Raw genomic sequence first — 12,478 nt, 5'->3', positions numbered from 1 at the left:
ATAGAAGAGCTCAGTGACTAATCCGGGTTTCCTCTCAATTTCCTGTTTCTTGGCCAATGAGCTAAAAGAGAGACATGTCCTTTTACAACATGAGGAGAGAGTTGTCTGGGTGGAATGCGTTTTCCTTCAGAAGCATGATTACATGGGCTTAATTATATTATCAAGGGGTGATCTAGGCAGCTGGCTCAGTGCCCAGCCTAGAATAGTCACTCACTAAATATTTGTTGTATTTAATTAAATTAGAATAATTGAATGAACACTGGACTAAGAGGGATATTTCTCTCTGGTAAACAACATATGTAAGTCTTTTGATCCCCTTAGCATATCAGGGTATCTGGCAGCTGAAACAGAAAACAGAGAACTGTGGAGTGGATCTGCTATCCAAGAAAAGGTGGCAGGGGGAGGGGCGCAGGTAAGACCCCAAGTGCAAGTCTTATACTTTGGTTTTGAGATTTTAGGCAAATTCCCTTAAATTCTTTGGGACTCAGCCTACTCTGCAATGTTTTGTTCTGTTCTGTTTTTCTGAAAAGTGAAAACACGTGTGTTAGTTTCTGAAGACTGCCATAACAAATTACCACAAATTGGGTGACAATAGACATGTGTTATCTCACAGTTCTGGAGGCGAGAAGTCTGACCCGGAGGTATTGCAGGGTCCCTTCCTTCTGGGGCGCTGAGGAAGTCTGCTCTGTGACTCTCTCCTAGGTTCTGGTGATCGCTGGCACTCCTTGGCACTCCTTGTCTTATCGCTGTATCATTCCAGTCTCTGCCCCTGTCTTCACGTGGTGTTTTTGTGTGTCTCTGTCTCTGGGTCAAAACTTCCTCTTTTTATAAGGACACTAGTGATATTGGATTTAGGGCTTCACTAACCCCAAATGGGGCTTCCCAGGTGGCTCAGTGGACAAGAATCCGCCTGCAGTGCAGGAGATGTGGGTGTGATCCCTGGGTCAGGAAGCTCTCCTGGAGCTTCTCCTGGAGTATTCTTGCCACTCCAATATTCTTGCCTGGAGAATCCCATGGATATAGGACCCTGGCAGGTTGCAGTTCATGGGGTCGCAAAGAGTCAAACATGACTTAGCGACTAAACAACAACAATAACCACATATGACTTCCTCCCTAACCCCATATAACCCCCATATAAACCTTCTTAACTAATTGTATATGCAAAGACCTTGTTTCCAAATCAGGTAACTTTCTGAGCTTCTGGACCCAGGTTCAGTTCCTGGGTTGGGAAGATCCCCTGGAGGAAGGCATGGCAACCCATTCTAGTCTTCTCACCTGGAGAATCCCATGGACATAGGACCCTGGCAGGTTACAGTCTATTGGGTCGCAAAGAGTCAGACACAACTGAGCGACTAACACTTTCACTTTTCACTTGGATTCTGGATGTTCATTAATTTTGGGGGGGGATACTGTTCAACCTAGTACAACACATTACAAATGATAAAGCCCTTCTTTTTCCTTATACAGTAATACTATACATGGAGCCTAAAATAAGTCAACTTTGAGGGCAGTATGGTAAGTGGAAAAAGCCAGTTACGAAGACATGAAAACTGTTTGACCCTACTTGTATGAGGTATCTAGGATTGTCAAATTCACAGAAAGAGAAAGTAAAATAATGGTTGCCATGGACTCTGGGGGAGGGGAAAATGGGAAGTTGTTTAATGGGTACAGATTTTCAATTTCACAGGATGAAAAAGTTCTGGAATTGATTGTTCTGCAATGTGAATATACTTAATACTACTGAACTGAATGCTTAAAAATAGTTAAGACTGGACTTCGATAGAGGTCCAGTGGTTAAGACTCCATGCTCCCAATGCAGGGGGCAGAGATTCAATCCCTGGTCAGTTTTGGTCATTCATGGCCTACTTTGGGAACCTAGTGTCTTTTTAGCATTGTTTTGTGTTAAAGAAACTATCTTCTGAGCTCCAGAGAACTTTCTCATTGAGAATCATTTATGAATGACTGTCTGCCTGTGCTTCAGTGCTTTTTTCTGTTCTCTGTGTTGTTCTTCTCTGACGCCTTTAGCTATAACCTGGGCAGCGGTGTGGCATCCATCATGGTGAATGGCTCGTTCAACGATGGTCGGTGGCATCGAGTCAAGGCCGTTCGGTGAGTACCTGTCACAGTGTGAGACAGAGCTGATGGGAGTGCTCTCCAACTCCCTGTAGTCCCACTTCCTGTTCCCCCACCTGGCCTGGCATCCCAGTATCCCTGATCCCACTCATTAGGGCATCTCGGTACCAACTCCCACCTGTGCCCGTCACTAACACTGCAGGTCAGAAAGGCTGAACTCCCCATCTTCACTCAACACAGGCCTTCTGGAGAAGGAATTTTATGATGGCTAAACTGGAAGAGGGACTGGTCATCTAGTGAGATCTAGATATCTGTAGTGAGATAAGATTTTAGGGCAGGTAGATTTTGAGGAATGCTTCTATTATTATGCAGGCAATTGCCCCTACTGTTTTTTGTTTTTTGACATTACATTACCTGAACCTTAGAAGCCATGTATACCCTGCCCCAATTACACATCCTACCTCTGTTCCAAGAACTCACTACCCTCACTTCTGATTAATTTAGGGTGAATCATCCCTTTGAAATTAGTTTTACTATGTATATATTCCTAAAAATATATCTTTAGAAACTGAATAGCAGGTCCTAATTCAGCTGTATAAAGAAATGTCAATCCTGCCACGCTTGATGCAGGTCCCAGGAGATGAGCTGAACAGTCTTTGGCTCAGGTTCCCTGAGAATATACCATAGTGCTTTCTGGGGAGGTCAGTAGGCGAGGTCATGAGCAAAGCTTGGGAAACATGGGGCCACCATGGTCAAGTTTCCTACTCAGTTCATGTATAGGCTATGGTGGAAGTAGCCTTGCTGGACCCCGTTCTTCTTTCCACTGTGCTTGCCTTTGATTCCAAAGGATGTGGCAGCGTGCAGAGGCAGACCTGTGCCCATCAGCTGTCCAGGTGACCTTGAAAGTCCTTGAGAGAGTGATTTTGATGAAGCCCCGACTTTGACTTGTTAAAAAGATATGTCTTCCCATAGTGAATATTTACTGGAGTAGGTAGCTATTCTCTTCTCCAGAGTATCTTCCCGACCTAGGGATCGAACCAGGTCTCCTGCACTGCAGGCTGATTCTTTACTGCGGAGCCACTGGGGAAGACTCAGACTGCTCATACTCCAGCTCAATTCCAAGATCCTTCAGTCTATGTGGCTTCTAGGTTCTTCATTTTTCTCTTACATTTTTCAAATCTAAGATGCCATTGATTATAAAGTATATCCTCATTTTGGACATATTAAAAATGAAAAATTCTTAGAACTGATGAAATAAAGTGGGGAAAATGGAATTTTTAGAGTAATGGGGAAAAGCAGTCAGAGCAGGCAAGGCCTTACCCTTCACATCCGTCTGGTATGAGATTTTGAAGAAGCATATCCAAAACGGGGAAGCTGTGTGGTCTCAAGGGTGATTATAGGACAGGCTAGAAATATCTCTAAAGCTAGTTGCTAGAAGAGTTGTTATCAATAAATGAGGTTTAGGCAACAAGATTTCTATCATTATACCCCACTGCCCCCCAAAAAGGAGTAGAGCCCAGAAATTTTAGAAGGTAAATGAGGGGCTGAAAACAGATTGGCTTAAAAATCTTACTTAAGGTGTTAGACCCCAAGCTCCTTCTACTTCATATAACTGGCATGCTGCCCTTCCCCTACCCATGGAAGAAGAATGAAAGTCCATTCTCTGGAGGAAGTGAATAAGGGTCTTTGAAATGGGAGACATTAGGTATAGCTAAACATTGGACTAGTCTACTCTGTCTATATTAATACTGGAAGCTATGTGAAAGTTCCTGTGTTGACTATTAGGAGCCCTATAAATCTTCCCCCATTGAGATTCCAGAATGCTGAGAGCCAGGCCTGCACCCCACAGTAGAGTAGGAAATCCAGGTGTCCCCCAGTGATTGCACCAGATCACAATACAGTCACAGAAGCCATCCTGCACATGGGGCTCCCACAAGGCTTCCGGTCTCCTTCTCAGTCCTCAGCACTGAACCGTGGAGTGGCAGTCGGGGATCACTAAGCATTTGAAAAAAATCTCCAATATCAAACATGGATATTAGAACAGATACATAGAACAAAGCAACTTGGAGGAAACAAACTATGAATGAAAAAAAATGATATTCACATCATCAGAGAGATAAGAGAGTTTCTTGTTTCTATTAACCTGAAAAACAAGGAAGCGATTGCTATTAAAAAAAAAAAAAAAAAAGGAACAATAAAAGACCAAGAAAGAACTCATTTTAGAAGGAGGAGAAGGAAGAAGAAGAAGAGGGGTGGCTGGTTTTGGGAAACCCCCATAAAATGCAAAGTCCTTGCCACAGATGAGCACCTCTATCCTACCGTCCTCAGAGTCACTTTTGGGTGACTGAGGGTCCTTTGGCTTCCCAGGTGGCGCAGTGGTAAAGAATCTGTCTGCCAATGTAGGAGCTGTAGGAGGTGCGGGTTGGGAAGATCCCCTGGAGGAGGAAATGGCTACCCACTCCAGTATTCTTGCCTGGAGAATCCCATGGACAGAGGAGCCTGGTGGGCTACAGTCCATGGGGTTGCAAAGAGTCAGACACGCCTGAGCACACATGCACGCACCACATGGGTCCTTTAGAAGCCTCTAAGCCATTCCTTGTTCTCCCCGAGAGTGATCTGCCAATGGGGACTGCCACATTGGTTTCTCACTGTGCTTAGAATAACATCCACACTCACCATGTGTCACCACGTCACCACCACTCCTCCCATTAAAGTCCTCCGGTTCCCTCCCACACTGGCAATAAATTCTAAGCTCCCTTTGCCCCTCAACATCTGCTTCTGGCTTCACATCTTCCTATTCTGTTGCCACCTCTGGAATTCTGTATGCTCAGACTGTCCAAACCCCCATGTCTTTTCTCTCTTTGCGGTTGCCACTTCCTGTTTGCATTACCCTTTCCTTCACCCAACTCACCCAGCCTTCAAAACGCATCTCAGACAGAATCTTTGTTGAGAAGTTTCCCCTGAGCCTCTCTCCATCTCAGGGGAGATGGGTGGTGTTCTACCGTAGAGTAGTGACACTGTGTGATCACTGGCAATTTTTTTTTTTTTTTTTTTTTGCCTTAGGAATTTGGGTGATTTGTTGGTTTGTTTCATTTTGACAGCTCCATCATTTAGTACAGTGCCTGGTGCTTAGTAAGGACTTGAATACATTTCTGTTAACATGAGTACACTATTGAATGATTAAATGAATCTCCAAAGCTGGTGGTGGTTTTTACAGGGATGGCCAATCAGGAAAGATAACCGTGGATGACTATGGGGCCAGAACAGGCAAGTCACCTGGCATGATGAGGCAGCTCAACGTCAACGGAGCTCTGTATGTAGGTAAGTGACCTTGACCTTCAATGGAACCTCAACTGTCCAGTGCCTTTTCTTCTTAGCCTTCCCTTTGTCATGCTGGGGCTTCCCAAAGTTGTGCATTTCACTGGATCAGTCAAATACTTGGAAATCAGGAAACTCTCCAGATATTCCATTCTTCCATTTTCTGAACTTCTGACTCATGGCTGAGGGGTCAGGAAACACTTAGATGCTTTTGTGCTGTGGACCAATCCACCAGGAAAACCCTGCTTTTATTGTTTATAGAACAGGAACCTGCTAAATATAGCTCCTGGAATTCTGGAGGAAGGAGTATCTGTCTTTCTGGCCCCTCGCAGAATTAGAATGAGTGGTATTTTTATAAATAGCTTAGAACCCACTAATGCAGACACATAAACATGAAAAGACACCTCTGTCTGTATATTTCCTAAAAGTGAACTTAATTGAAAGCATTCAACATCATTGTATTTCTTTTGGTTTAAGATGGCATCATCTCTTATCACATACTACATATTTTTTCCATTATACAACATTTCTTTTTTTTTTTTTTTTTTCAAAATTCACCAGGTACTGTGTGGCTTTAAGTGGTCAGGTAGGTCAGAAAATCATGTATGAGGTAGATACTTAACGGCTCTGATTGTGTATCTCACTGATCCAAGTCAACTTGTCCCTTCGTTAATTATAAACTAGATGCGATGTCGGAAGTTCTAGGTTCTGCACCCTCCCCTGTCCTGTCAGTCGAGGGACGTGTTGGTCAGTAGCCACTCAAGCGTCCTACAGAGACGTCCTCCCCTTTGACTCAGGTCGTCTCCCTCTTGCTTCCTGGCAGGTGGAATGAAGGAAATCGCTCTTCACACTAACAGGCAGTACATGCGAGGCCTCGTGGGCTGCATTTCTCATTTCACACTGTCCACCGATTACCACATTTCCCTGGTGGAAGACGCCGTGGATGGGAAAAACATCAACACTTGCGGAGCCAAGTAACACCAGCTGGCCCTGCCCAAAAGACCGAGCCTTCTATCCTGAGAGTCCCGGGGGCCCCGAGACCCTGCCTGACACAGAGGCACGGGGAGCAGGAGTGTGTCTTGTCCTCAAGGAGCAAGTTCACCCTGCTGGGAAACTAGAGCCGAGACGGGAGTCCCTCGGTGGCCTTGCCTGCTGACACTCTGTGGGGCAAACCCAACGGAACACTCTGTGTAGGAAGCATGGGACTTTGTCCACCGAGTGTGTAGAGGCTGCCAGAGAGCACACATCAAGGCGAATTTCCGAGCCCATCTGCTGTAGCTCAATGACTGTGTTGTGATTCATAGTTCATTTAAAAAAAAAGAGAGAGAGACCCAAAGGGCAGTATTAAAATACCTCTCTCCTCTCCTGACTCATCACACTCTTACTGACAGCAGAATGACTGTAAGAACTTGGACGTCAATTTTCTCACTTCAGCCCATGAATAACTAGGATTAACCCCTTCCCCTCCTCGCTGGCTGGTTCAATGTGCTCTGTGAAAATAAGGATGAAGGGAGACTAGAGACAGAATCATAATTATGAAGCTGCACCCCCCCCCCCCCGGAAAGTTTACCCTTAATAAGAAATCCTTACTTTTTATAATGCAAATCTAAGAAAATGGGCACCATGATTTTGTAGCTGTCCTTTTGTATGTGTATATTTTTATAGCGACCGACTGTCCATGCGATATACTTTTGTGAGTTTGGGTGGACGACCCTGAATTCTTCGCACCCTTCCTAGAATTTTCTCCCAAAGGAGACTTGTCTGGGCCCTGCGTGGCATCAGCGGTGTAGAGTGGGTCACATGGGTGGGCACCTCGGGGAGCTGACCATTCCCTCTTGGTAAAGGATGGCTCAAAGAGGTGAATATGAAGCTTCTCGAGTAAGCAGATGAAAAGGCACATGTGTTACTGAGGCGGGTCACTGTCGTTTTGGTTTTGAGAGAGGGGGATGTCTGTAGTACACTTGAATAAAGGAGATGAAGGCTACCACACATTAATATGGTTGTTCATTCACCTGTAGAGGGCTTGCTTCTCCCTCCCAAGGCCGTGTCCAGAAGTGGACACGAATACAGTCAGTGTTTCTGAGGCTGGGCAGGGGGTATCCTCGGCCTGGTCTGAGCATCTGGACAAGAATCAGGGAAGCAGGGTTGCTTCCTTGAAGGTCATCATGGTGCCACTTAGCCAGCTCATGAGTGACCCTGGGGCCGGCGGGCTCCCTGGCAGATCCCCATGCAGGACTTGCTGAGGGAGGTGAGATGAACGCTGCCACCAACCTAAGAGGAGGGAAATCCGATCCATCTCACAGAGGCGCCTACCAGTAGCTCCACCATGACTCTACTCTTGCTTGTGCCGCAGGCTCTCAGCAAAGGCTTGAAACTTTGCACCAAGCACAGTTCTAGGCACATTAAGAGTTCTAAAGAGTGAATAAATAAACTAGAGACGTTCACCTTGAATTGCAGCCTTCTGCCTCCTGTCTTTGGGCACCTTTGATGACCAGAATGCTTCATCCCAGAGCAATAAAGGTAACAACAATTCGTCCTCTCCTACATCTGTCACCTTGTGAGTGCAGTGTGGAGAAAGGTACATGGTAGAAAGTGGGTGTCACCGCCTCCCCACGACCCTCACCTCAACACCATCTCCTTGGAAACAGCCAGGGGCAGTGCTTCCAAGATATAATGGAGTTGCTTTCACAACTCCAGTTGAATCACATTTTGAATCAATTGCCTTCAGTCCAAAAAAAGTGATTTGAGCAAAATATTCAGCTGAGCTGAAGCCAGAAGAGTTGTGCTGTGGATGAACTGTTTCTCTCTACAACTGTTATCCAGGGAAACACGTGGTAACTAGGGGGTGGGGACCCGGGAGTGTGTGTTGAAGCTGATGAGGATGCTGAACCGCCTTGCTCTGGGTGGGATGCAAAAGGGGTGGAAGGCGAGGGGTAACATGTGATGGCGTCAGAGCCATAGAGATGCTGTGTGTGACAGGGCCACCAGAGCAGGGGGACCCAAGAGGAGCTGGTCACATGGGAGGTGCAGGGTGAGAGAGCAAGCTAAGAGATGGTATGTACCAAGCTGGGAGCAAGCTCCTTCACCCACTCAGCAGCCCAAAATCAGGAAACGTGGGGTGACTAGAAAAGCAGCAGTGGTTGGGAGGATAAAAACTTGGTCTTGATGCTGAGGGATTAGATTGGGGTTTAGGTGAGCAAGAGACCCAAGGAGAACTCAGGCTGGCTTTGTGGCTCCCCCAGGTTCCTTGCTAAGTGTATCTGCTATCTCTTGCCCTGATAATGCTGCCTGACAAGCAACCACAAAACCTCAGTGGCGTACCGCAGAAATGTGCTGATCGCCTCCACGCCTTAAGTGGTTGGCTTGGCAGCCCTGCTGATCCGGGTTGGGCTTGACTTGGCGGTTCTTCCAGCCTCAGCGGGACTTGTTCACAAGTGTAGGGTGGCTCACTTAGCATGACCTTGGCCGGGAGGGGGAGGTGACTGGGGTCTGCTCCATCCTCCTGCTGGACCAGTGACCTAGACTGACATGCCCTTTGCACACCGATGGAGGAGGGCCGGAGCACCAGAATTGAGGTCCAAGGCCTTTGACAGCCTAGGATTGGACGTGCCCTGTACCTCTTCTGCCACATTGTGTTAGTTCGAGTCCATACAGTCAAGGGATGAAGGAATAGACTCATATCTCCATTGTGAGAGCAACTACAAAGCCGCATGGCACCGGGCAGGGATTCGGGGAGAGTGAGCAGTCAGGGCCATTAATGCAAACAGTCCACGGCAGGAAGTCCTGGGAGGTTGCAGTGACAGCCCAGCTGAGGCGGGAAGGGACCATCTCCTCCTCCAGCCCTGCCTGCTGCACCCCTGTTGTCCCCGTTCCACCTGCCGCCACGTTATCCTTCTGAGGAGGAGGGCCTGGAGAGGGATGGGACCTGTGCGTGGTTTGGTGGCAGCAGCTCCGTGGAAGGCAGGAGGGGGAGGCTGGCCGGACTCTTGGCTGCAAGAAAAGGTTTGAGGAGCGGCCAGCGAGCTCGGAGGTTAATGCCAGCCACCCCTGTCCTGCCCAGGAAGGATATCATGAAGCATGGGTTCCTGAAAAGCTTTTGTCCCACAAGCAGGATTTGAGAAAATTCCCCCGAATTTCCCATGTGTTCTCAGTAAGGACGGCTGGGGTGAGGTCAGGGAGGGGAATGTTCTTGCTTTTCTTAGGGAAACTTTCAGGCACCCTGTGTTTCCCCTCAGCTCACCTGTGGGATCTCTCAGGAAGGCCCATGGGGTCTTCTTTGTCCCCTTGCTGCCCCAGAGTCCAGAGAGCTCGGTGCCCCTGCGGGTCAGGAACACCCTGAGTGGCTGCCCTGCTCCTCTTTTTTGCCTTCCATCCAGTCGCCAGGCCCCTCCAACACAAACAGGCCCTCTGCTTCCCACACACGCCCAACAGCCCTGGTGTAGAGCCACTGGTGCTTCCCTTCCGATTCCCTCCCCTCCTTCCCCCCACCGCCCACCTCTCCTCTCCCCCTTGCGAGGAGCTGCCTGCCTCCTCCCCGAGTGGGTGGAAGATCTCGGAAATGTGCCCAGAGCTGGCGGACCCAGTTGCTTTCCACTTGGAGGAAATGCTGCATTTTTCACCTTTCACCCAGAAAAATATGGTTCTCAGTGAGCTTGTTTTTATCCCCTGAGAGTTCCCCAAGGAAAAGGGGATCGCGAGTAGGAGGGCTCCCAGCCTCGCTCAGAGCCCTGACAGCCAGCCCCTGGCCCCCCAACCCCCCCCCCCAACTCTCCACCCCCAGGGTTGCTCACCCCTGGGAGGGAACTGGGCTGCTGGGAAAATAAAGGCAGAGAATTCCAGCTTCTCGCAGAAAATATGGTTCATCCTTGAGGAGAGGGGCTTGGACAAAGCATTCCCTGTTTCCTGTTTCCCTTCCTGTCCTCTTCCAGCTCCTCCCAGTCCAGAGATAGACAGCGACTGCCCTTGAAGGTGGACGTGGAACACATGTGTGCCCTGCGACAGCCAGCCAGTCCCTTAACCGAAAAGGGTGTTGTGTTTATCATGTCAAAGGCAGGAAAGAAGAGCTCCAGGACTGCCATCCAGAAAGCCCAGAGAGGAGAGGGCTGGTGGCATGGAGTCAAAAATCAGAATTGAAAATAACTCAGCCTGGCCCACAGAGTTACTTCCCAAGATGGAGAATTGGGGTGGGGGGTGTCATCACTGCATCATCCCTTGGTGTTTCTACAGCTCACCCTAAACACGCATGGAAAATAGCAGCGGTTCTGCCTCAGCTTTGATGAGGATGTGGACTACGAGGTCTGAAAGCATTCAACTGGTGGGTCTCGGTGGAAGTGACAGGCTGCCATTAGGAAGTTCCAGTTTATATAGGTGGCAGTATGCTTACAAGCAGCAAAATGACTAATCCAGTTCAACAGTATGGTCTGGCTTCTGAGATGGGCCCTGTGAGTAATTGCACTTCAACCTCACATTGTAAGAACATTCACATATTTGATCTCAAAAACAGCCCTCCTTTGATGACGGCCAGAGCCAACAGGCAAGGCCAATAGGATACACAAAGACAGAAGCTGGCTGGAAGGACCAAGTGACTTGCCCATGGTCCTTCACTGTGGAAGCACCTGACCTGACCTGCAGTCAGATGCAGCGGCCAGTGGACCCCACTCCGGCTTGCCCAGTGACATTCTGGGGCTCCCTCTGGTTAGCTGTTACTGGCAGGAGAGTCTTGTGGGTGAGGGGGGTTGGGGCCAGTCCCCTAGTGTCTGCCTGCCAGCTTCTCATCACAGCTTCAGATCTGCCTTCTCCCAGAGCTCTCCCATTGCCAGGACTCTGGGTTGAGCAAACCTGGAAGCAGGGACCAGAGCTGCTGCGTCGGAGAGGGATTCAGGCCCCCGACAAGCAATGAGGTCTGGGCTGGAAGTCTTTTTCTTCTCTCTGCCTTCTCCACAAATAACCTCCAGCACTCGGGGGAGTTGCCATAAGCTATTTCCAAATATCAGTGTGCTCCCCCCGGGGCCCCTGCCCGGCCCTGGCCAAGCCGAGAAGTGCAAGAGCAGGGCAAGAAGCAAACTCCCTGCCTCTCTTCCTCCTCCTCCTGCCTTTGCTAAGACGTCTTTATCCTAGAAAGTGCGCGGCTCCAGGAGCTCTCGCCTTTTCCTGGAAAGACGTGAGAGGAACTGTGTCTCAGCACTCGGGATGAGTACTCTTTGACGCCTTTATCTCTCTGATTTGCTCAAGATCCAAGGCACAGAGATCTTGGAACACGTGGTATCCCTCCCCTCCACCACCGTCCCCGCCCCCCACCATGTCCCAGCAGCTCACCTCCAAGCCAGGGCTGGGCTTGAGGCTCTGACCTCCTCGGACAGCCTGGTGCTTAAGGGACTGCACTTCCAGCTTGGCTGAAAGAGGACTTGGGAGGGAATATTTGTGAGAAGGAAGGTCAAGGAAGTGCAAGGAATTTGATCATCTACACTCATTTACAAACACCAGTAACAGGCCTCAGGCCAGAGGATTAGCTGTGGAAAGCCCTGTTAGGAAATGGCCTGAAGGAAGACAGAGGCAGAGACCCAGAGGGCTGTGGAGGAGAGGGGGTGGGGGACTGGTGGCATGATGACCACCCCGCATCCACCGCCTGCCTGGGCTGCAGGCATTCTTTGCTCTCACCGAATTTAGGGTTCACAGGGCAACTGTGGGTATGAAATAGGGGACGCTGTCCAGTGGAGTAGAAGTTGTGCCCCCTAGTCTGGACCACATCCTTCAGAAATAAAATAAACTGAGTGATCTCCAGGTCCAGTCCCTCAGAGAGAGCAGGGGAGCTAAGAGGACTTGCCCAGGGCTGGGGCCTTATTCACTGTCACGTGACTGGATCTGATCTGGAAGCCTGTTTGTTTGGCGTTTGTTCGGAGGCTTTGAAGTTTTCAGCATGGAGGGTGGGGATGCAAAATGATTTCCTGGGTTCTCACAAGCATTGTTGGAGCACTTCCCGACCACCACAGGCATTCACTATATGCAAACCAACCCGGAGGAGACACAATGAGAATATAAAGGAGAGTGAAGACTCTGTTCCCCAAGCCAGCCTGGGCCAGGGCTTTGC

At 48.9% G+C, this 12,478-nt stretch overlaps 1 protein-coding gene across 1 annotated transcript in view; it reads left to right on the top strand.

The window, feature by feature from the left end:
- EGFLAM (EGF like, fibronectin type III and laminin G domains) overlaps nucleotides 1-7,783 on the top strand; it is a 191,142-nt gene extending 183,359 nt beyond the window's left edge. The window contains exons 21-23 of the mRNA XM_061129917.1: nucleotides 2,026-2,109; nucleotides 5,291-5,394; nucleotides 6,215-7,783. Coding sequence (XP_060985900.1) covers nucleotides 2,026-2,109; nucleotides 5,291-5,394; nucleotides 6,215-6,369 — 343 coding nt within the window. The 3' untranslated portion in view covers nucleotides 6,370-7,783. The remainder of the gene's footprint in view (nucleotides 1-2,025; nucleotides 2,110-5,290; nucleotides 5,395-6,214) is intronic.
- Nucleotides 7,784-12,478: the final 4,695 nt, after the last annotated feature.

Source organism: Dama dama, chromosome 25 (genome assembly GCF_033118175.1).
Source record: "Dama dama isolate Ldn47 chromosome 25, ASM3311817v1, whole genome shotgun sequence".
In the NCBI taxonomy this organism is placed as follows: Eukaryota; Metazoa; Chordata; class Mammalia; order Artiodactyla; family Cervidae; genus Dama; species Dama dama.
Note: the sequence above shows the minus strand (reverse complement) of the source record. Positions and strands in the feature narration are given on the sequence as shown.